Source organism: Lepidochelys kempii, chromosome 17 (assembly GCF_965140285.1).
Source record: "Lepidochelys kempii isolate rLepKem1 chromosome 17, rLepKem1.hap1, whole genome shotgun sequence".
NCBI lineage: Eukaryota > Metazoa > Chordata > Testudines > Cheloniidae > Lepidochelys > Lepidochelys kempii.
The window spans coordinates 10117708-10140417 of record NC_136396.1 but is presented as its reverse complement, the minus strand read 5'-3'; the positions used below and the strand labels follow the sequence as shown (position 1 = coordinate 10140417).

At 47.4% G+C, this 22710-nt stretch overlaps 1 protein-coding gene across 7 annotated transcripts in view; it reads right to left on the bottom strand.

The window, feature by feature from the left end:
• The window catches only part of SGSM2 (small G protein signaling modulator 2), a 143509-nt gene that overhangs the window by 10038 nt on the left and 110761 nt on the right, over positions 1-22710 (bottom strand). For 4 of the 7 annotated variants that reach the window (XM_073316038.2, XM_073316040.2, XM_073316043.2 and 1 more), the window contains 10 exons: positions 19016-19179; positions 18122-18251; positions 16428-16562; positions 11377-11527; positions 9344-9408; positions 8640-8785; positions 6889-7017; positions 3488-3670; positions 1410-1823; positions 204-328 (listed from right to left, as the gene is read on the bottom strand). In XM_073316038.2, coding sequence (XP_073172139.1) covers positions 204-328; positions 1410-1823; positions 3488-3670; positions 6889-7017; positions 8640-8785; positions 9344-9408; positions 11377-11527; positions 16428-16562; positions 18122-18251; positions 19016-19179 — 1642 coding nt within the window. The remainder of the gene's footprint in view (positions 1-203; positions 329-1409; positions 1824-3487; positions 3671-6888; positions 7018-8639; positions 8786-9343; positions 9409-11376; positions 11528-16427; positions 16563-18121; positions 18252-19015; positions 19180-22710) is intronic. The other 3 variants (XM_073316039.2, XM_073316041.2, XM_073316042.2) reach the window with 3 other exon arrangements.

The following is a 22710-nucleotide window of genomic DNA, read 5'->3' as shown; positions in this document are numbered from 1 at the left end:
ACATTACAAAACTTACGGTGATACAGAGAATCTGAAGCTGAGCTGGGACTCCACTAAACTATCCACCCGACCACATCTTCTCTTTCTCTGGAAGCTTTTGGCCATACCGTACTGCACTCTGGGAGAGGCAAGCACTATCGGATATTAACCCAAGTTAGCTGCAGTGCAGTGAGAAGCAGCGTTTGCTTTGCAAGCTGTGTTACCTGCACATGATGTTTCTGAGTTTCTCCAAGTTAGCAGCAGTAAAATACCAGTAATTCCGGTCGCACCTCTGAACGTCTTTATCGATTCTATGCAGATTTAAGGCAACGGTGTCCAGTAATTCTATCTAGAAGGTTTAAAAAAAAACCCAGTGAGGCACGCTTGCTGTTAAACAAAAGATGCTCCTGGAGATTAACCTGAGTTAAGAAGTAGGAAGATGTCCGGATTCAGCCGAGTTCCCCTACTGGAAAGCGCTTTGAGATTGACAGATGAAAAGTGCGCTATACGTGCTAGGTATTATTACCACCAAGAGGGTGCTCGAAGCAGCACCAGAGCTCACTTACCTGGCTCCTGCACTCACCACAACAGCACAGGGAGAATCTTGGGGGGCCGTGGCCTCAGTACAGTGTGCTCTGGCAATTTCCAGCTGCATATAGCCCTTGGCAGCCAGCTGGCGCAGTTTAGAGCAACCCCTAGGATTCTTGAAACACAGTGGGGACCAGGGGCTGGTGCAGGTTGGCCCAGAGAGTCAGGGCACCAGAACGGACTTCCCTCATCTCCGCTGAACTGAAGATTTTGGCACAGCAGAGAATTTAACCCCAGATGTGATTTGATTCCACTGAACCCGGAAAGCCTAGAATCCCACCCCACAGCTTAAATACATACAGCTACCCACCTCACTGCTGCTGACAGTCCCAGGTACAGTGCATCTGCTCTCCCTTCTGAGCCTTCCAAGCACAGCCCAGCAGTGCAGGGGATTATTAAGGGCGATGGCAGGCTTTTGGCGGCACACAGGCCAGAAGCAAAAAAGCTTAAATCTGCTTATAGCAACGCTAATATCCGAGCAGGTGGTGTTGGGTCTGGATTAGGGCTAGGGTGCAGTTTCATGGGTTAGGATTTGGATCAGATGGCGCCAGAGACTCTCATGAGTTGTTCCTTTGAGATTTTGGCCACCTCTGAATTGGACCCAGAAGAAAGGCTGCTCCTAGATTTGGATACGACCCAGCAGTTAAACAGCTCGGAGGGATTTGGATGCATGGGTTCCCTTCCACTCCCTGACATTCAAAGAGTTTAGGTTCTGGTTTTGGCCTAGCCTTAGTTAAATCCTGTTTGACAGGAAGTCTGAAATACATGCAGGGCCTTTGAGAGGAAGAGAAGGAAGAGTGCTCTACAGACATAGGTCAATGCGTAATATGATAGTGACCTACTGTATAGGCAGCTCCACAAACAGAAGCAATGTCCTCTCCAGACGTTAAATAATCCAACTGGGAGCACAGTTGTTCCTCCATTACAGAATCCTGACGCTCTGAGGTCACCACCTTGGCTTTCTGAGCCTGGGTTACGTCCAGATCTGGTCTTTCTAAGTCCGCGCTAACTTCTTCCTCCGCCCCGTCCTCAAAGCAGACACTCTGCCCATCGTCGATGCTGGACAGGATGCCCGAAGCGACCGAGTAATTCCGAGAAGAAGGCAGCCCGGAATCGGGAGAATCAAATTCTACTGACTGCTGTTCGACGGCAGCCGCTGCGACTGGAGTGTCGACGTTCACCACAGTCAACGAGGGGTCAACCGGACCTTGTAAGTCTCGCTCTGTTGAGTCCATTTCATCTACAGATATGAAGACCTGATGGTGGTGGTGAGGATTGCAGGAGTTGGGGGGGGGGGGGGGAGATGAAAGGAAAGACCAAGTAAGTCCCAAACTCGTGTGTGGGCCGAGGTTATTTCAACAGACAAGATCACCGAGCCAGTAGAGCATCTGTATATTATCCCATGCAGCATCCGTGCGTGTATATATTATAGCTGAACAGAGTGGATCTACCCAGGTTTTACAATGAACTTAGAGGCTGGATATGACCAGAGAAGAGACTCTAAAAGTAATATCCACTGAGGGACTCTAAAAGTAATATCCACTGAGATCTGCACACCGTGTCCTAAATTTTAAAAAATGACTTGATGTTGAATGTCTCTGTTTTTGGGCACCTAACCTGAGCCGCGTTTAAAGGGGCCAGACTCTGAGCACCCACTCGCTGAAAAACCAAGCCCCTTTATAAAACATCTCTAGTTGGGCACCCAAAAACGGAGGCACCCAAGCTGAGCAATCACTTGTGAACCTGGAGATCCTGGCCTTCAACCTCATGTTTCATAGCACTGCCTTCTGTTGGGCAAGCAAACTTCACCACTTTTTTTTTTTTTTTTTTTTAACTTGCTACAGATTTTGGGTGCAAGTTCTGTTTTCAGCTACCCGAGTAAAGTTCTCTTCTGAACGATAAGGAGGCAGCTAAGTGCATAGCTTAGACTAACCCTGAAAGTGTGTGTGATGGGGCTTTCATAGTCACAGATGGCTAGAGATGGGAGAGCTCTTTTAGGTCATCGTCTATCCCTTTTAGCAAGGTGGGTTTGTTCTGGACAGTACAGTCTTACTGTCCATGTGACTCATTTTTTCCTACAGCTTTGAGGACTACGGTTTTTTAATTTTTTTTATTTTTAAACATATCCATGTGCATGAATTTAAGTGCTTTTGAAAGGTGCCAGATTAGCAGCCCTGGAGATACAACCAGGGCAGCGCAAGTCCCCTACTCCAACGCATAGCCTACCGGTGTGGCTAACGCCTCACCTTGCGTCACAAGGGCTGTTCAGTCTGCCTGTCTATTCTGTGCTCAGCATCTAGGCTTAGAGGGACGAGGGCAGAGCCAAACACTGGGGCCATCTCTGATTTGAGCACCTGCCTACTAGAAATGAAACTGAGACCCACCACATGGTTGCTGGAATAGTAACAGCCGATCACTATTGCTCTTGGCTGGATTTGAGCTGGGGACCCGAAGACAAACAAATCTTCAGAGCCATTATCAATTCCTTGAGCCAATCCATTCCCCAGAGGTTCTTACCTGAGAGGGATTTTCTGCTGCTGTGGTAGACAGAGGCCATAAAAGCCCCTTAGCCAGCTGGGGGAGAATACCCCCACTGCAGGCTTAGGAACAACCATAGACTACCCTATATGTGCCCTGTTGCAAGCCCTAGCATGGTCTGGCCCAGGGACCATAGCCCAGAACTCGACAGAGATTCCAGGTTGCAGAGTTGCTGGGCAGGCAGGGCTTCTCTAATTGAGAGCAGGTCCCTGGACTGCCTAAATTATGCAGAGGGTAGTTTCCCAAGGGTGCCTATGCAACTGTTGTCCCTCTGCCCCAAGCTGTGCCTGTGAGCACTATATTTCCAGCATCGCCCATTGTACTGCAACATTCCTTAAGGATGAGTGCACAGGAGAACAGAGAGCTAAACAAGACCACTTACGTCGTTGCTGATGGTGGAATCCCTGTGGATCAATCGCTGAACATGGCTGTCAATGCTGCTGCCTGATGAAAACTTAGCAAAGATGGCAGAGTGTGACTCTTTCTCCCGCTGCTTCACGATGACCTCGCAGGCTTTCCACTCGGCCATGACCTTCTGATACTTGAGAGCAATATCTTCATCCACCTTCGAACAAAGACACAGACAGACGCAGCTGAAATGTTAGACCCTCCTTGCAGGAGGGCATCAGAGACAGTCAGAGGCCCAGATGGCGTGGCTTGCACGTCAGAAGAGATTAAAGCTAGTGAGGTGGCCAGACAGGATCTGAAACCCCGCTGAGCTCCAGGGAAACTGGGCTTGGGGTCTAGATCTCAATTCCAGGATGGGGCCCATCTTCAGCAAAATAAGAATTGGGGGGGGGGGGGAGCCTAAATTCAGGTGTGTGTGTGTGTGAGAGAGAAAGGAGGAAAGATGGTCTTCTGATCACTGCGCTGGGATTTGGGGCATTTTCCCTTGGGCAAGTAACTTAGTTTCTCTGTTTCAGAGTAGCAGCCATGTTAGTCTGTATTCGCAAAAAGAAAAGGAGTACTTGTGGCACCTTAGAGACTAACCAATTTATTTGAGCATACGCTTCCTCACGAAAGCTTATACTCAAGTAAACTGGTTAGTCTCTAAGGTGCCACTAGTCCTCCTTTTCTTTTTAGTTTCTCTGTGCCTCAGTTCCCCATCTGGCCAGTGGGGTTACCAGCCCCGCCCCCTCTCACAGGGTGTTGTGAGGATAAATACATTTCCTGTTTGGGAGAGGTCAGCAAGAGCAAGCCACAACTACCGACAGACGGGCAAAGTGGAATCAGGCACATGCTTGGGCGTGAGCAGAATGAGAGGCAAAGGACTGTAGTGAAATTTAAGGGCAGGTCAAGCTAGAACCAATGAAAAGAAAACAGTGAAGGGGCAGAATTCACAGCTGCAACTGGCCAGTAACATCAGGCGTCCTAAATAGGAGCAATCAAATCTCATGCTTCAGCATGTAAACTGCCACCACGAAGGGCAGGAAGGTTTTTTTTTTTTTTTAAACCGTTTAATATACAGCACTTCATGACTGGCCCCAGATAAACAAGAAGGGTGCTGCCCACCTCCTGAAATCTCACTAAAGGTAATGGACCAACGGCCTGCTCTAATCAAATCCTATGGCACCCTACTGTATTTCTGCCCTCCCCCCCCCCCCCGCTTCCATCTTTGTAACCTAGGCCCCTGCAGTGAGCTCCCGGACATGAGTCCTGTGCAGAGCTCGTTGCAGAATCAGCAGCTGAGAGCAAGTCTAAGTTGCACGCTAGCCAGATGCACCCGCCCTGGTTCTTGTAGTATGCTACTGCTGGTTTCCTCTGTCGAAAGGCAAGTCAGACACCAAAAACACCCTCTGGCTACGAGGAGAGAGAAAATAACTTTACTGCTCTGTTGCTTGCCAAGAGCTGGATAAAAGCCCTAATAGTGAGCTGGCTTCAGGCTCTGGGCTTTGCCAGCTGGTTGCTACTGTAGCCGTCTCCCTGGGAGCTGGGGGGATATCTGTCAGGCGAGGTGGCTGTGGAGAAGTAAATCAGAAAGTACAACCCCTAGTGGGAGCTGGAGGAGAGCCGTGTGAGACAGTGCCCCCAGCCTGGCTGCCCAGCGCTGATGGATGACGGTATGATAGTACAGAAAGCAAACATGATAAATCATCGGTGATGGTTTCAGTCGAGGACCTGGCGAGCTGATATTCTGACTGCTTGGATCTCTCACTTGCCTAATACTCCCTCCCATCCAATGCACGCCTTTTTTGTTTAGGGGCTGACTCCTCAAACCAATGCACCATTATCGTTATTATGATTAATAATTATTGGTGTTGTGGGAGTGCCCAGGAGCCCCGGTCACGGATCTTGGCCCCACTGTGCTAGGTGCTGGACAAAGAGTCTCTGCTCCAAGGAGTTTCCAGTCTAGCGCTTCAATGGCACCCTTTATCTAAGGATCCCAAAGCACCTAGCAAACACTGATTTACGCCTTGCAACCCCTGGGTGAATTTAGTAGGAGTCCTATTTTACAAATAGGGAAACTGAGGCACAGATGTTAAAAGGGGAATAAAATCCAGTTGTCCTGATTACCAATCCCTGGCCGTAACCCGCAGACAAACGGAAGCTGGGACTCTGAAGCCAGGTGTCCTGACTCCTGATTTACGCACTAGGCAAACAGTCCCCTTCTGATAAATGCAGATTGGTTTTGTTTTTCTACTTACTGAATATTACCCGTACTCATCGCTTTTACCTCCCTCTGGAGGAAAGGGAAAGCCAGGGGACTGGTACTTTCCTGTCTCCCCTTTTGATTGCAATCTGGCAAAATTAGACAGTGGTGGAGTTATCTGGGCTCTCTCTCTGGTCATTAGTGTCTAACTGGAGAGAAGACAGACTGGCAGTCGAGGGACACGTGCGTCTCATGTCACAGGCACTGCAGTGCATTACCAACCTCGCCATTGCTAAAGCTCGAATTTACTAAGAACGGCAGCCTGGCGGAGCGGTACGGACGCGTGAGGGGAGTCTCTAGAGCGCCTGCTCCGACGAGCACTTCGCCACATGCTCGCACAATCCCTCTGCCTGCCCTTTCCTCCCCCCGAGACCTACGCCAGACACAAGCCACACAAGACTCCCCCCCGCCCCCGCGCCGCCATATTCAGCTTTCAGGCTGCTCTCCTATGATTGCCCTTTGCGGACAGACACGCAGGTCCATCAGCCTCCTGTTCACTCCTTCAGGGCCCCTGGGAGGCTGCAGTCTGAGGTCAGCATCACTTCACGCAGTCCAGTAAACCATCTCATAAAAGGTAGACGCTGCTCACACGCTCTTTGGCCTTCAGGCACAAAAAAGGCACGAGGAGGCCCTCCAGTGTCTACCCTAACTGAAAGCCGCGCCCAATGGTTCGCTGTAGCTTTTCTGAGGTGGAGGTGCCCTGTGTTAAGGGAACACGGCAGTGGGGCTGCTGGCTGTACAGTCACTGTGCTGTCCGAATTTTCATCACAGCCCTCGTACCCCAGGGCTGTAGCCCATCTGTAACGGTTGTTAGTTTGGCAAAGGTGGGGGTTTTCTGTGTGTGTAGTATAAATAGTACGTTAGCATTTACACTTCACTACACTAGGAGGGCAATTATCCTCCAAACAGAGAAACTTGGGCACAGGAAGGCCAGGTGGCTTGCCCACAGTGGCATCAAACTCAGGAGTTCGCATTCCCAAGTCCTACCGGAGAAACCCCGAAAATACGGGCTTTGGTGCCCTAAAGACCATATGCTAGGAGAGTGTTTATTAAAATGAAGTATTACACCTAGAGAGTGCTCTTCGTATTTAAAAATTCAACATCCCATTTAAATCTCAGAAGCCGGAACTTACCCGATCCATTTCCTTTTTGGTCATGCCAAATTTGTAGTGGCCTAGTAAGAAGGGCCACACTTCCTTTCGAATCTCATGCTGCACTCCGCCATAGTAAACTCGTCTGAGTAATTCCAATTCTTTGTAATTCTAAAGTAGTCAGGAAAGAGGGAAGGGGACAATGAATGCACCTTACTATTGAGCTTGCATAAAAGCACTAGAGTTACTTGCAAGTACACAGCTAATGGAAAAAACACAAACAGTGGAAGCCTTAAAAAGGTTGGCAATGGGATACAGATGGGATACTTTTATTTCTAGGTCACTGGTTCCCATCTGGCCCAATATGATCTTACCATTTGATGGCTGTTGAGCGGCCTATATAAAATGGGTCAGTTCCTATTGGACTGGTGTCCATCATGGAATCTACCACTGTGTAGATGCTAAATTATACCTTTGCTGTCATCAGAGATGCAAAGGATCAAACAGGCCTTGGAGAATTGCCCTTCTAAGGAATTCACACAGTGTGAATCCATGGACAGTCCTTTAGGGTCCTGAATCAAGAAAGCACTTAAGCAGATGTTTAAGAAGGTGCTTATGGAGCATGTGGTCAGCAGAAAGGTAGACTGTCTCAGAAGTTTGCCCTGACATTGCTTGTGCTACATCTGTTCTGTAGACAGGACTCCAGTCATCAGAGCTGGCAATGACTGAGGGCTTGTCTACACTACCCGCCGGATCGACCGGCTGCGATTGATCCGGCGGGGTTCGATTTATCGGGTCTAGTATAGACACGATAAATCGACCGCCGATCGCTCTAGCGTCGACTCCGGTACTCCACCTCAATGAGAAGCGCAAGGGGAATCGACGGGAGCGTCTCTCCTGTCGAGACACCGCAGTGAAGACACCGCAGTAAGTAGATCTACGTATGTTCACGTAGCTGAAGTTGTGTAACTTAGATCGATTCCCCGCACCCCGTAGTGTAGACCAGCCCTTATTTTTAATGGCGCTATATCTGCTTCAAAAACTACATGTAAAAACCTAATTCACTTTGGCTTTTCCCGAAGATTTTCAGGCTCCTAAATTTTCAAGTCTTCTCCCCATCAGTGCTGCTTTCTGGGCTGCCCAAAATCAGGAAGTGGATTGTCCAAATAAAAACATCACTTTAAATGTCTAAAATTGCAGGGCAAAGAGATCTAGTGTTCCTCTAGATGGTCCTAGTTTACAAAATCTCCTTCATCCTGCTTAAAGATACATCAGGCTGATTCTCATCTGTGTCTTGTCTACACATGGTGTTGTTCCTGATTAACCCCATGTGTGGACACATTCTGGAGTCAGAGTGCATTGTTCCCATTTAAACCACTTGCTGGGTTAAGCTAAACACCATGAAGGCACTCTTATTTTGGAATAAGTGTGTCCACACATGGAGTTCATCAGGAACAACTCCATGTGTAGACAAGCCCTTATACTTTTATGACATTCTGACAGCGAAAAGGGCTTTAAGGTGAGTGAAACAGCCATTTATGCCAACTTTCCACTACTCTGGTAGCTCAAAGGGGCCTTAGTGTAAGTGAGAATCGGGTCTGCACAAATATTGGAACAAAGCTGGCACACGGTGAATTTATGTAGTCTTAGAACGCAACACTGGTCACTTGAAAAGATCCTTAGAAATATTTAGCGCCAAATTAGGGCGTGACACTGAGGCAGTGTGTGTGTGGGTTGGGTGGGGTGCTGATTTTTTCCCTTTATGAACTGGGGGTAGGTTTTGTGCCCGTTACCTTTTTGTCCTTTTGATATTTACTCCAGACCTCTTTAGTCAGGCCTCCAGCAGCGCTGGAAGGCTTGTCAGGTGGGATAATTGAATGGTTCACGAGGGCAGACAGATGCTTTCTCACTGTAGACAAATGGCGGCAGTAGGCAAGCCCTGCAGAGGGGGTGGAAATAGAAGGGCAGAATCTCATATAAGCAAGCAGGTTATTATATCCGATGCCAGCAGCTCCTTTTAAAGATGGAGCTGGGCAGTTTAAGCTGGAAGCAAAGCTTTCCTCTCTACAATCCCACGTGCATGCTAGGTAGACTGGAAGGGGGAGGCAAAGTTGACAGCTATTTAATCTTGTGCCGGGAAGTGAAAAAACAAACGCGTATTTGTAAAAGTACGTTGCAACATGCAGTGCTTTAAGCATCAGTTCTCCATGGCTGCACACAGAAGAGCCGCTGGCATCACCAAGCCAGGATATTTGGGTCAGGATTCTGAACGCTCTAAAGTTCTAGGTTGCTTTGGCTCATTATGAAGAGAAGGGCCACCTGAAAAATTTGCACCTGGATTTGGCTTTCAACTGCCTCCCCCCATAGTTTGGCTTGGATCCCTCTCTAACCTGAACATGGCCAGTTACCTGACTTCACAGCCCTTCTCAGTGCAAACTAGCGTGTGATACTGCGGGAGTTGCATACACTGTCCCTTTTGGAAAACAGCCTCACTTACATCCATAGAACGCTCTGGAAACAATCTGCCTCTTCATGCTTTCACACAGCATCTTTAATGGGGTTCTGTAGGGAGACATTTTTAAACACGCTTGGGGTTACGGTGATATGGATCATGGAACACATCCCTAATCCCAACTGATCTACAGACGCTGCCCCTTTCCCAAACCAAACTAAGACACGTTTGGTTAAAAAAGAAATCTGACAGGAAATAGGTTTTTGGATTTTAAAATTATTTCGCTGCCTGGGATGCTGCCCCAAGCCACATGAATATTTAGGTAACTCAGTACCACAGTGACAGGTGGATTACAAAGGCCACATTAATATTCTGCTTCCTTCCCCAGACCTGAAGAAGAGCTCTATGTAGCTCCAAAGCTTATTACCTTCCACCAACAGAATTTGGCTCAGTAGAAGATATTATCTCACCTACCCTTCTCGCTCATAGCCTCGGACCAACCTGGCGACAACACCACCGCCATTGACCAAAGTAGGGGTGTAAGCATCCTTTGACGGATGACTGGTTTGCCTATGTCCATAAAACTGAACTCCCTCCACCACTGACCTAAACACACAGACTCTTCAGCCAGCTCTTAAGTTTTTTTGATAGAAAGGTTCAAGTTTTTCAGTTAAAAAAAATAAAATTACCCTGAACAACGTTCAGTTTTAAAACCAAAAATGTTGCAACAGGAGTTTTTGAAAACAAAACTTCCTGGGGGCATTTCAACCACCACACCAACAAGTTTAGAACATTCCTGGCCCAAAAATAAGTGGCATTTTTGGACTGCCGCAACTGGACACCAGTGCTTCCCATGGGCAACTCTAGAGGAGCGTCGAGCAACCTTCCAAGGGGAGCAGGAGAAACTAAAGGACGAGGCTGGGCGCAGCACGGAAACAGATGCAGCAGGGAAAACGCTGTGCCAACAGAGGCTTGGAGAACTTGAGCTAAATGAAGATGGCGCTCACCTGCTTCTGTTGATCATTTATAGAGCACTGAACAGAAGCCCCTGAAGGCCTGATTCTCCTCTTGCGTACACGGACGTAAAACCAATTTACTGCGAGAAGAATCAGGGGCGATTGAGAGACCTCGGTCCTATCACTATAGTGTCTCCCCAAGCTTTTAATGCATGTCTCCTCACAACACCGCTTGAGAGGTAGGCAGAGCAGGGCATTGGATCCAGGTCTCCCAAGTCGCAGGCTAGTCCCCTTGCCACTGGAGCCTCCTTCCTCTCTGTCCCACAGAACAAGTGTGATCCGCCATTCGACACGGTCGAAGGCTTTGTAGAGGAAGTGGCGAGAGCAGGAGGGGAGGCTGCTTAGCACACGGTGCGCGGCAGGCTCTTCTAGGTGCATGCTGGTAGCGCGGGCTGCGCCACAGACTAAAAAGTGAAGGCTGTCCTAGAGACAAGGAGCCAGGTCTCGCTCTCGTTGTTGTGATGCTGTAACATCTCCACAGGCGGTGGCCCAGCCACAGCACGCTCCCCGTAACCCGGAGCAGAGCCGCCTGGGAGCCCTGAAGCGTCTCGCCCCTAAAACTCGCCATTGGTGCTTGGAGCAAGGGGCATTGGGGTGACTTTTCTCCACATGCAAGGCCTTGCCTTGGGGGGTGGAGGCAGGGGACCGCTGGCTGAACAGGTGCAGCGGCAACACTTGCGACTTCTCCTCCGCCTGCCCAGGAAACCTATCGAAGACCATTTTGAAAAGTGCCAATGGGGTTTAGGAGCCTAACTCCCAATTTCAAAAGTGACCTGGGAATTTAGGAGCCTGTGTCCCATTGATTTTTTTTTTCCCATGGCGACTTAGGCGCCTAAATGCCTGGGTCCCTTTCGAAAGGGGGGCTTCAGCACTCTTGAATTTTTTTACCTCAGTCTCAGATGTTGCCACGGACACGTCCACCATGGCTACGTTAATAAGCGGGTGCAGGATGGCAGACGTTTGCGTGCGGGGTGCAAAGGGCCCCGTAGGCAGCAAGCCCAGAGCTCTCCTCCACTTTCTGCCGATAGAGTCAAGCCCTCTCCCCGGGCCTGGCCCGTGTACCTGTCGTGAATGCAGTTGCAGCAGCTGGGGATGTCGTAGGGAGAGCTGCCCGATGAACAGGAGAGGCACGAGGACCCTTGGCTGCAGTGTTCCAGCTGCCATGACAACAAGCTCGCACCGAATCCCTGCATCTCTATCATGTCGCCGGAGTCTGGGGAAAGGGGGGGTAAAAAAATCATGGCCATAAACGTTTGTCTGCCCCTGCCCTCCTGATGCTCCCTGATGTCTTGGTGCTTTGCTCTGCTGCAGGCTCTACCCTTGATGACAGGAAGGGACAGAACTAGCGACCCTAAAACATTACTTTCCCTCTAACACAGCTAAACCAGCCAAGTCCTCTGCATGCTCCATTTTTTTACATTGAATCATACAAATGTACAGCCGCAAGAGACCTCAAGAGGTCACCTAGTCCAGCCACCTGAGGCAGATTAAATATACCTGATAGGTGTTTGTAAAAAGCTCCAGTGATGGGGCTTCCCCAACTTCCCTAGATAACCGTTAGGTGCACCCACGGCCCAGCACCCTGCCTGTTTCAAATGCAGGGTGCGAGGCAGGCCGCTCTTCTGCTTTCTGAAGATGGGAGCTAATTTTTATCTGATACTACAGTAATAGATTTTAAGGCCAGAAGGGACCATGATGGTCATCTAGTCTGCCCTCCTGTATACCACAGGCCAGGGAGCTTCACCCAGTAATTCCTAAAGTGAGTCCATAACTTCTGGTTGAGCTACAGCAAAAGATCCTGTGTGTTTAATTCCAGAGTAAAAATAGGCTCGCTCTCAAACTGAGACAGTCTGAACTTTTCCGTTCTTGATGTGGTCATTTGGGATCTGATCCTGAAACAGTTACTCACAGAGGTGGAAAGCTAATCCACCCTGAGTGCCACTCTAACCCTCCTGGGAGTAAAATGGTTTGCAGTTAGAACCGTGCTATCGACCCATCATCACAATGCCACCTCCTTGAGTGCGTTTCTTTAATTGGCCTCAGCCAAAGCCTGGTTTACAAAACCAACATGAGCACAAAGGTAACACATCAATCCGAATGGTATTTTCCATGTGTGTTTAAATCTAGGGTGCTGTCCCTGGAACATTGCACATGAACGGGATGCCCCTGTGCGCCCACTGTCCTTCCCCGGATCACTCCCAAGCACATAAACTAGAGTTTAAGGCTCTGAACACGCAACTTCCATGTGTCTGAAATCTCTCCCCACATGGAAACAAGTTGCAGGATCAGCACTTAAAAAAAAAAAAAAGAGGCCAAGTTTTTCAGGAGTAGCTAGAGATTTTGGGTGCCCAATTCCAAACCTTAGAGGCCTGATTTTCAGAGGGTGGATGCTTAGCACATTCTGAAAACCAGGGTCCCCCTTGAAAGGTATCTCAAGCTGGGCACCCAAAAATCGCCAGTAGTGTTTGAAAATCATGGCTCAAATTCTTAACCTAAACCTGCTGGGGCTTTTCATAAATAACTGGCCTTTCAGCTCACCCTTGATTTAAATTAAGGCAAAAGGCAGAGTACAGGATGTCATTCATTGCATTAACATGTACAAGCAACTCCGGTCCTCTGGGCCGTGCTTTCAAAATGTATGTTAAGTGCAGGGGTGGGGAATTTCCAAACCGTCTCATGCATTCTGCCATTGCAGGTAACAATACATTTCTTCTTTTTAAAAGAAGATGGACTCTATTTTTAATATAGATATAGCCATCAATGTAGCATAAAGCATTTTAACGGCATGGAAATCATACAAGGTATGTTAACATAAAAAGCACAGGCTCATGCGGAAGCAGTCATGAATATTTCACTTCACAAAACAAAGTTTAATGAAAAAAATGCTCTTCACCTTAATTCTTCAGGAAGGAGCTGAATGACCCAGTATTTATTGCAGCTTCTCATTTGGTTCAAATAAAAAGCACTGGACAAACAAATGTTTTGAGATGATTTTTTTTCCTCCCCCTCCAAGGACAAGAAAAGTGGGTGGTTTTTTTGTTTGTTTGTTTTAAAGAAACAATCTACTTTAAAAGGCGAGAACCCCACAGAACCTAAGGATTCAGATGAAAGGTACCTGAATTCATGAAGAATTAGAGTGAACAGCATCTTCATTTCATTCATTTTTGTTGGTGTTTATCTGCAACTTTTGGCCACATGCAAAAAGTCAAGCATGTTGCAAAAATTAAAAGCAAAGTGGCTAGCAAACCTGACACAACAGTGTTGTCATTATTTCAAGGGAGCACTGATGGGTAGACAAATGATAGTCAAACCTAGCTCACTGACAAGAATCACTAGTCAAATGGTATGTAGTCCTAGCTAGGTTGCTAACTATTTTTAAAGTGTTTCTTGCCATCTCTAGTAGGATTGCTTTAAATATCCATTAGCTACCAAACAAAGCTGAAGTTGTAATCGTTTAACTTATATTTTTAGTCGCATCTTTGCAGGCATGTGCTGTTACTGACGGATCTTCTACCATAAAAGTCATTTCAAAGTCTCATCTTCACAAGAAACCTGCTGTTCAGATATTTCCTGCAAACACTAACTTCCTACAAGATGATGAGGGCTTTAGGGGGTTCTCTTCCTCTCCATCCCCTCTAAGAGCATTTTGGTAGAATATGAATCCAGCCCCGCTGAGTAGTGGCCAGACCGACTGGTTTGGCAACCTATGGGGATCACAGTGGACAGGGGTCCACATAACACAATGGCATCATAGTGGTCCCGGCAGAGGGCCAAAATAGAATGGACCAAGGGCAGTTATCCTCTCATTCCTATAGGTAACGTCACCAAGCCAGGGATGATATCCGTTTAGCACTAAACCCATTGTTCTGCATTTAAAGGCATGTGAAAGCTCTGAGGAATGAGGAAAAGATGGATTCCTGTAATCACTCAACAGTCTAAGACTTTTCTTTTGCTAAAGGAAGCGTGTGTTAAATCTATGCCTTGCATAATGACAGGTTTCAGAGGAACAGCCGTGTTAGTCTGTATTCGCAAAAAGAAAAGGAGGACTTGTGGCACCTTAGAGACTAACCAATTTATTTGAGCATGAGCTTTCGTGAGCTACAGCTCACTTCATCAGATGTTTACCGTGGAAACTGCAGCAGACTTTATATACACACAGAAATCATGAAACAATACCTCCTCCCACCCCACTGTCCTGCTGGTAATAGCTTATCTAAAGTGATCAACAGGTGGGCCATTTCCAGCACAAATCCAGGTTTTCTCACCCTCCACCCCCCCACACAAATTCACTCTCCTGCTGGTGCTAGCCCATCCAAAGTGACAACTCTTTACATAATCAAGTCGGGCTATTTCCTGCATAGATCAAGGTTTTCTCACATCCCCCCCACCCCCATACACACACAAACTCACTCTCCTGCTGGTAATAGCTCATCTAAACTGACCATTCTCCAGGTTTAAATCCAAGTTAAACCAGAACATCTGCCCCAGATGTTCTGGTTTAACTTGGATTTAAACCTGGAGAATGGTCAGTTTAGATGAGCTATTACCAGCAGGAGAGTGAGTTTGTGTGTGTATGGGGGTGGGGGGGATGTGAGAAAACCTTGATCTATGCAGGAAATAGCCCGACTTGATTATGTAAAGAGTTGTCACTTTGGATGGGCTAGCACCAGCAGGAGAGTGAATTTGTGTGGGGGGGTGGAGGGTGAGAAAACCTGGATTTGTGCTGGAAATGGCCCACCTGTTGATCACTTTAGATAAGCTATTACCAGCAGGACAGTGGGGTGGGAGGAGGTATTGTTTCATGATTTCTGTGTGTATATAAAGTCTGCTGCAGTTTCCACGGTAAACATCTGATGAAGTGAGCTGTAGCTCACGAAAGCTCATGCTCAAATAAATTGGTTAGTCTCTAAGGTGCCACAAGTCCTCCTTTTCTTTTTGTTAAATCTATGGCACCTGAAGACACGACAGCTCCAAGCCAAGACTGTTGACATGGAAATTGTACAGCAACAGATACTGCAGCTAAGGAAGGAGGGGGGTGTCTCTTGAATGAGTTTACTCCTGGGACAGCCAGGAACACGGGAGAGGTCATGCTTGAGTAGAACTGGGCTGAACATTTCAACAAAGGAAATCTTAATGATCATTTCTGCAGAATTTTTTTTTCTTTCTGTTCTGTTTTTGAGCCAACTTAGCTTCATTTCTGGAGCCTTAGAATTCCATCTGTCCAGCAGACGGTTTTCTGCTCCACAGACTGTTTTCTACTCCGTTGAATGCCCGTCACTTCCCTCCTTCAAGAGGGGAGGGATTCTAAGTCTCCAGAACTATACAGCCAGGGCCTGATCATCTGGCAATTAGCTCATCTCTGCTGGGATGAAAGTTTGCTGGTGTGAACAAGTATATCATTATGAATAGGTCGAGGGTGAGCGAACGGGGCTGTATTTTTGATGGGCCTGTTGTACAGTAAGGAATATGGTAACTGATCGTTTGAGATCCACACAGTATGTGGACAGGAGGGCACTCGTGCATGAAAAGCTTCTTGGTCTGTTCAAGTCTCCATGTGCATTTAAGGGTAGATTGTAGTGTCACCCTGAGACTTGCTGCCGTGGGTCCTTTTGTGCTGTATTGATGTACTCTAATTTACAACTTGATTCTTGTTTCCCCGCACGTGCTGAGGGGGCATAACCTCTACCAGCCCTTTACTCAGTACATCTTACTTATTGCTACCTCTTAAGCTGGACAGGTGGAGGGCTCCTCACCCATACCTTTCTCCCCGCCCACCACCTCCCATGCAGCAAAGTAAGGGGCCCCCTTCTCTCCGCTTACTTCCCTGTATGAGCACACACCATGAGTCGTGACTTAACTCTTAAGGCGGGAGTCTGGAGGAGGAAGATTCTGGAAGCAAGATGGCTCTGTCATTCATTGTCATGGATCCTACCTTGAGATGGGGAGGAAAGGTGCTGCTAACCCTGCTCCCCCGGCTTTTGGGTGCCTTCCCACCCCTGATGTGAATGAAAAACATTTGTCTTGCCATAATGCCAACACTGTTGTATGCATCACTGGGGTGACACTGCCATAGAGCACTGAGGGGGCAGGGCCGGGGGGCGGTGGATAAAAACCTTTCATCCTATTAGGAGCTGTGAGGTTCCGAGAGCAGATCATTGAGAGCATTGCGTGGAGCCGGTCTTCCTCCTCCTCGTCGTCATCGACTGAGGCAGAGCGGCTGGCAGCTAAGTGGTGGTAGTTAATAGTTACTGCTCAAAGAAAATAGTGAAAGAGGAGCATAAGAAGAGAGGACTTGGTTCTAGGAGAAGTCTCAAAGGACACGTTCAACACAGACAGAGGAGTCGGAGCTGGGGAGAGACCCTGGGAACTCCCCCGCGCCTGGGTGGGGGGGGAAGAGACATTTCTCACGGAGAAGAGCACGCACTCCATGGGCCAGATTTCAACCAGACACGAACAGCTGCATGTGTCCACACAATCTGCAGTGCCTCCTGCTGGTGGGAGCAGACTGCGTGCCTAGCGCTGGGATGCCCCAAGGAGGGAGGGTCCCAGAGCTCAGGCTCAGCTTTATAGCCCCGCGAGCTTGAGTCAGATGACAAGAACCAGTAGTGGGTGTTTTATTGTGGTGCAGACATTCCCTCACAGGCTGGGTTGAGGCTAAAGCTTGGCTCCTTATGGCCTATTCTCAGGGGCGGGGTGAGGGGGGGGGCGGGAAGTGGGCATGGGTAAGTGTTTAATTGATTTTGCCACTTTCGAGCTGTGATGAACCTGAATGGGAACACTGGATCCAAATCCCCTTTAAACTTGGGACCGTGATCCAAACATCTCAGGATGTTGCTACTTTCTAGCTTCTCCACCAATGGACGTGAAAATGAACCCACTGCTAGAGAACCAGCGTGCAAGATCTCTTGTATATAGAGAGTTCGGATTCACAGAAGAGAGGAAGGAGTTTGGGGGTGGGTGGGTTCTCCCCCCTATTTATTGTGAAGCTTCAGTAGAGAATGCCAGGAAAATTGGGCTTGCAGGGTTTTGGGTATGTTGGTTTTTCGAGGGAGGGTCTTTTTTTAATGGTTAGTGTTAATCTTTTCTCCTTTTAATAACACTCTTGCTAGGAAGCTGCCGGCGCAATAGAAACACACTTCATTTTTGGAGCAGAATTGCTGTTGGATTAGCCATGGGGATTGTTTTGCATTTGGTCTCCGTTTGAAAGTTTTGCACAGGGTTCAGCTGGAGAACACAGGGTGGCTCTGAGAGTAGGACTCTCCGTTTCTGTTTGGGGCAATGAAGGTTTTATAGCAGTGGTTCTCAAAGGGTGGGTCGGGATCCCATTTTAATGGGGTCACCAGGGGGCTGGCTTAGACTTGCTGTGGCCAAGACCAGAGCCAAAGCCCCACCACCCAGGGCTGAAGCCCAAGCCCCACTACCCGGGGCCCAAGCCCAGGGTGGCAGAGCTCAGGTTACAAGTTCCCTGCTGGGGCTGAAGCCATTGGGCTTTGACTTTGCCCCTCCCATCCCGGGGCGGCGGCGGGATCAGGCTTCAGTCCAGGCTTCGGTCCCCACTCCTGGGGTTGTGTAATAATTTTTGTTGTCAGAAGAGGATCGTGATGCAATGAAGTTTGAGAACCCCTGTTTTATAGCTTTAAGAAAACCCATAGTAAACTTTACCATGGATCATAAATTACCTAACAAGGCAGAACACCTCTGTGGCAATATCCTCTTAAAAAAATCTGGGTTGTCTCTTTCCCCCACAGATCCCAGCATACCACTCTAGTTTTTTTGTTTTAAATGAAAGAACAATGAAGCCACTTACTGTTATCGTGCCTGTGGCCTGGATAGATAATCCTGAAGACATAGTCTGTAGCAGACTCCTCATATGGCATTTCCTCCAGATCCACTGACTTGTTACTATTTCGTTTCCGGAGCTTTGGAAATACTTTACCCTACAGTGAAAATGACCCAGTAGGTACAGTTACCAGGAGATGAAGTGGTGCAGTAGAACGGTGTCAAAACAATAGACTAAGAAGGTAACTCCAAGACCTTTGATGAATAACGCATTGGGCTCTAACCTGGGCACATCAAGAGCAGGCCAGAATGGGCTGCAGGCACCTGGCCAACGGTGGTTTTTCAAGGGAGCTGGGTACACAACTCCCATTGACTGGGAATGGGGCACCGAGCTCCCATCACTTCCCTTGAAAAATCCAAGTCTTGGGTGAGAGGCATGATCTTACTGCATATGGAACCTACGTACCCAGGGGAAGGAGGTCATTAAAGGGAACGGAGAAAAGACTTGTCGGGATATAGGGAAGGTGTGTAAAGGCCTAATGACATCCCTTTAAGGTCTGGCAACAGTCCATCAGTTATAGGTGATATCACCAGGGCGGTTATCAGGTTGCGTGCTTCTGTCCACATCATTTTCAAACACCTTTTAAAAGTGTCTATAGCACTGGTTCAGTGGTGAAACTATTCTCATGTTATTACGGAATCTATGTCCTTATAAACAAGTCAGACAGTTTAGGGGATAATCAGTGGGGTTGTTTATTTTGCATTTAAATGTCACCATGTCCTGAGTTTATTATTTGCATGACAGTAGCTCCCAGAGCCCCCTGGCTCCATTTGCGCTGGGTGCTGTTGGACAGACACAGTAAGACCAACCTTGCCCCAAAGAACTTGTAGTTCAAAACACTGGCTCTCAGCCTGAGAGTACCTTGCCCTGCTGTGACCAAAGTGGTGGGTCTAATTGTCCTCGAGGCAGAAGGCCGTTTTCCAGGCAGGAAAGGAAAGCAAGGAGATGACTTCCCTGTGGGAAATGGAGGGGAGGTCTCTGGATCCCATCCTGACTCACCAAGACTAATGTTCCTCCACTTTCTGCTGCAAAAGAGAACCCAAGATACATCTGTGTTGCCTTTTGTTAGGCTAAAAGCACAATCAGTTGACCTCGCTTTCAAACTGGATTCTGTTTGGGGCTGTCCCCCAAAATCCCACTGCATTACAGGATAACTAACTGAATAGATTCAGGAGTGAAGTTTACCAGATATTTCCCATCTACCAAGGGAGCCTTGGCAGGCAATGAACATTGATTTTTTAAAAATGATGTCTACGGCATGTTTAAAAAAATAGACAGTCGACCAGCCCCCGATGCTGTATGGAATATGGGTGACCATTTATAATATTATTGATCCCAATATTACAAAATGGCAAGGAATCTTACAAGATATGCCATGTAAAGTATCAATGGAAAAGTTATGATTTGCTAAGTATGATAATCTTGTTTATTTGTATGCATCATCTTTGAATTGTGAGTTATAAATGTGTGGTATATTGATATTTCCAACTTGTGCTGTGTTTCTGTGTGACACCCCCAGACAGATTGGCATTAGCACTATCCAGCCTGCTTAATGGTCCACCAAAGGCAATCAGCTGTACAATTAACCCATTGAGAGACGCCGGGGCTACACCAATGAGTCAGCAGGACATGGCTATGGACAGGAGACTAGTCCAAGAGCTTTTCCATGCCCACGTGCTTATGTTTGGGACAAAGGATGTAACAGGCCACATGGCAAAGGATATAAAAGGCAGCTGCATCTTCTCCAGTTTGTCTTCAGTCCTGCTTCTCACCTCTGGAGTAACTTCTCTACACACTGAAGCTTTGAACAAAGGACTGATAGACCCATCCAAGTGGTGGATGTGTTCCAGAGGGACTTTACAAGCCAGCAAACTCACCAATCCTGCTGAGAACCTGATCTATGGACTCTGAAGTCATATGTATGGATCTGACGGCTTTGACCATTTAACAACTCTTTTCTCTTTCCTTTCTTTTATAATTAACCTTTAGTTTTAGATACTAAAGGACTGGCTGGCAGCGTGTATTTTGGGTAAGATCCAAACTAGTATTCATCTGATGATGTGGCTGGCCCTTTGCGGATCAGAAGAACATTCTGTATAGCGAGCAGAGTTTTAAATCACTTCTCACTGTACTGGGCCTATGTGCTGATTGGGAGCCTGAGACTGGAATGTGATAAAGGGGGCTGCATGATTTTTTTTTTGGCTTCTTGATAACCAGTGTTGTGGGGACCAGGAGAACAGTTTGTGACTGGTTGTTGAAAACCACCAGTCTTGGGAGAATCGTAGCATATCAGGGTTGGAAGGGACCTCAGGAGGAGATCTAGTCCAACCCTCTGCTCAAAGCAGGACCAATCCCCAAACAGAATCTGCTCTACTTTTTGGAGCCTGCCCTGACTTTGGCAATTTCATTGTGGGCTACCATAGGCACCTCGCATCACACAGCCTGAACCCATTTTGGACATTAATTTCATTGCGCTCACATGTCAGGCACATATCTGGTGCCCCTCACCAGGGTGGATGTAGCGGCTAGCAGTGGTGCAGTTTATCACAAAATGGTTAAACTTTATTGAACATCCCATCCAACCATGCATCTCCCCCTCCCCCCGCCACCAATGTAAAATCACAGAAAGGGCCAGAACTCACAGAAACATAGCCTGATTTTGACCTAAATTGGCAGAAATCTTCTAAATATAATCAATAATGCAACTCTGTGCTCAAAATAGTACTGTTTGGAAAGTTGGGGAAATATTTAGCCCCCAGTCAATATATTCTATACATTTGCCTGTACCATTTTGCCTTTGGTTAAAGAAAAATTATGTAGCTGTCCACCAGTATGAGTTTGTTTGTACCATGCCATATAATGGTTTTCAATCTTTTTTCATTTATGGATTCAAAGTATTTTGAATGGAGGTGTGGACCCCTTTGGAAATCTTAGGCATAGTCTGTGGACCCCCAGCGGACCCCGGGCCACATTTGGAAAACCATTGCTGTATGGTAATGACAATCTTTGGCCAATCCCTTAGACATAGTCTGCCGACTCCTGGGGGCCACGGCCCATGGGTTAGGAACCACTCATGTAATATGTCAAAAATATTTATCGGCATTTGTAGAATGGACTGATTGGAGAAAAAATTATCTGTCTATTTGTACAAAGTGATGCAGATAATGAGCCCCCCATCCCCTTATTATGTAACGTATGCTTGATGTTATCTGCTTGGCTGGAGCCATAAGGCTAAAGCACACAGGGTACAACTGTAATTATCTTCTTATCATCGCTATCTGGTTCAGGTCGCCCCTGGCCTGCTAAGAAGGGGTTTGAGTAGGGCTCTGCTGTCTCTCGAGCGAGTGTCCTAATCACCGAACTAAGGGAGATTCTGCTGTGGGTTGCTTGTCTTCTCCTGTTGAAGTTGGTCAACTTCATTAAATAATTACATAGTGTTTGGGCCACTGCCCCCATATGAATCCCTTTATAGTCCAGTGGCTTTGTTCCTCACCCAGGATGTGGAAGATTCTGGTTCAATTCCCACCTCTGTTTGATGAGGGGAAAGCATCTAGCAGCTAAGCACTGCAATCACTGGACTAGGGGCTATACTTGGGGGAAGGGGTGGCTTTCCTTCTTGCCTATTGAGACTGCTCAATTTTAAATATGGTGAGGGTCAGCTAAAGCGTTAGAATCACTCCCTGGTCCAGTGATTGGGTACTCACCTCAGAAGTGGGGGATCTTAGTTCAAATCCTGGTTCTGCCTGTTAAAGAAGGGATTTGAACTGAGATTCCCGGCCTTCCAGAGGACTTCCCAGGGAGGTGGGAGCTCCCTGTTTAAATGCCTTTACTTTCTTTGGAGGACGTTTGTCCCGAAGAAGGTGAGGGTGTTTGAACAGGGACGTCCCCCTCTCAAGTTGCCTGGGAAGTAGGAGGCCCTAGTCCAAATACCTTAACAGAGCAAGGGACGTGGCCTGGGGTCTCCCACCGCCTCGGGACGAAGGAGTGTATTGCGAGTTTTATGATTTTTTTCCTGGGGTAATGTAAGTGTCCGTGAGCTGATGGAGTGATTGGCGATGTTCATAAAGTCTGCCAGAGCATTCTGTGCTTCCACTCTGCTTTCTCTTTGTGCCTTCCCCCATCTTCAAATACTTCAATACATCTTCAAGCTTTCTCCAAGATGCATCTCCTCTGTTATCATCTGGGTGACCATCATCATGGATGGCATCGCTAAGCACCATTTGTTGCCTCTTGCAGAAGTCTGTGGATTCTATCATCATCGTTACAGGCTTTTCCTCTTAGAGCATTGCTGACGACTGAAGCACCATAGATGTTGGCTTCCACAAGGATGTTTTCAAACCCACTTTTCTGCATCACTCTGCCTATATCACTCATGAAATTCAATGCACAATGCATGTCTCCTATCTCAAAGTGGTCATCATCAAATACGTTTTGATTCTTCCATTTAATCAAGTGTGCTTTGCAGTGGATTGCTTGATCGTACATGACATAGGTCCAGTCTTGGCTCAGAAAGTGGAACATATCCTGAAAATATTTCATCGGGGTGTACACTGTAT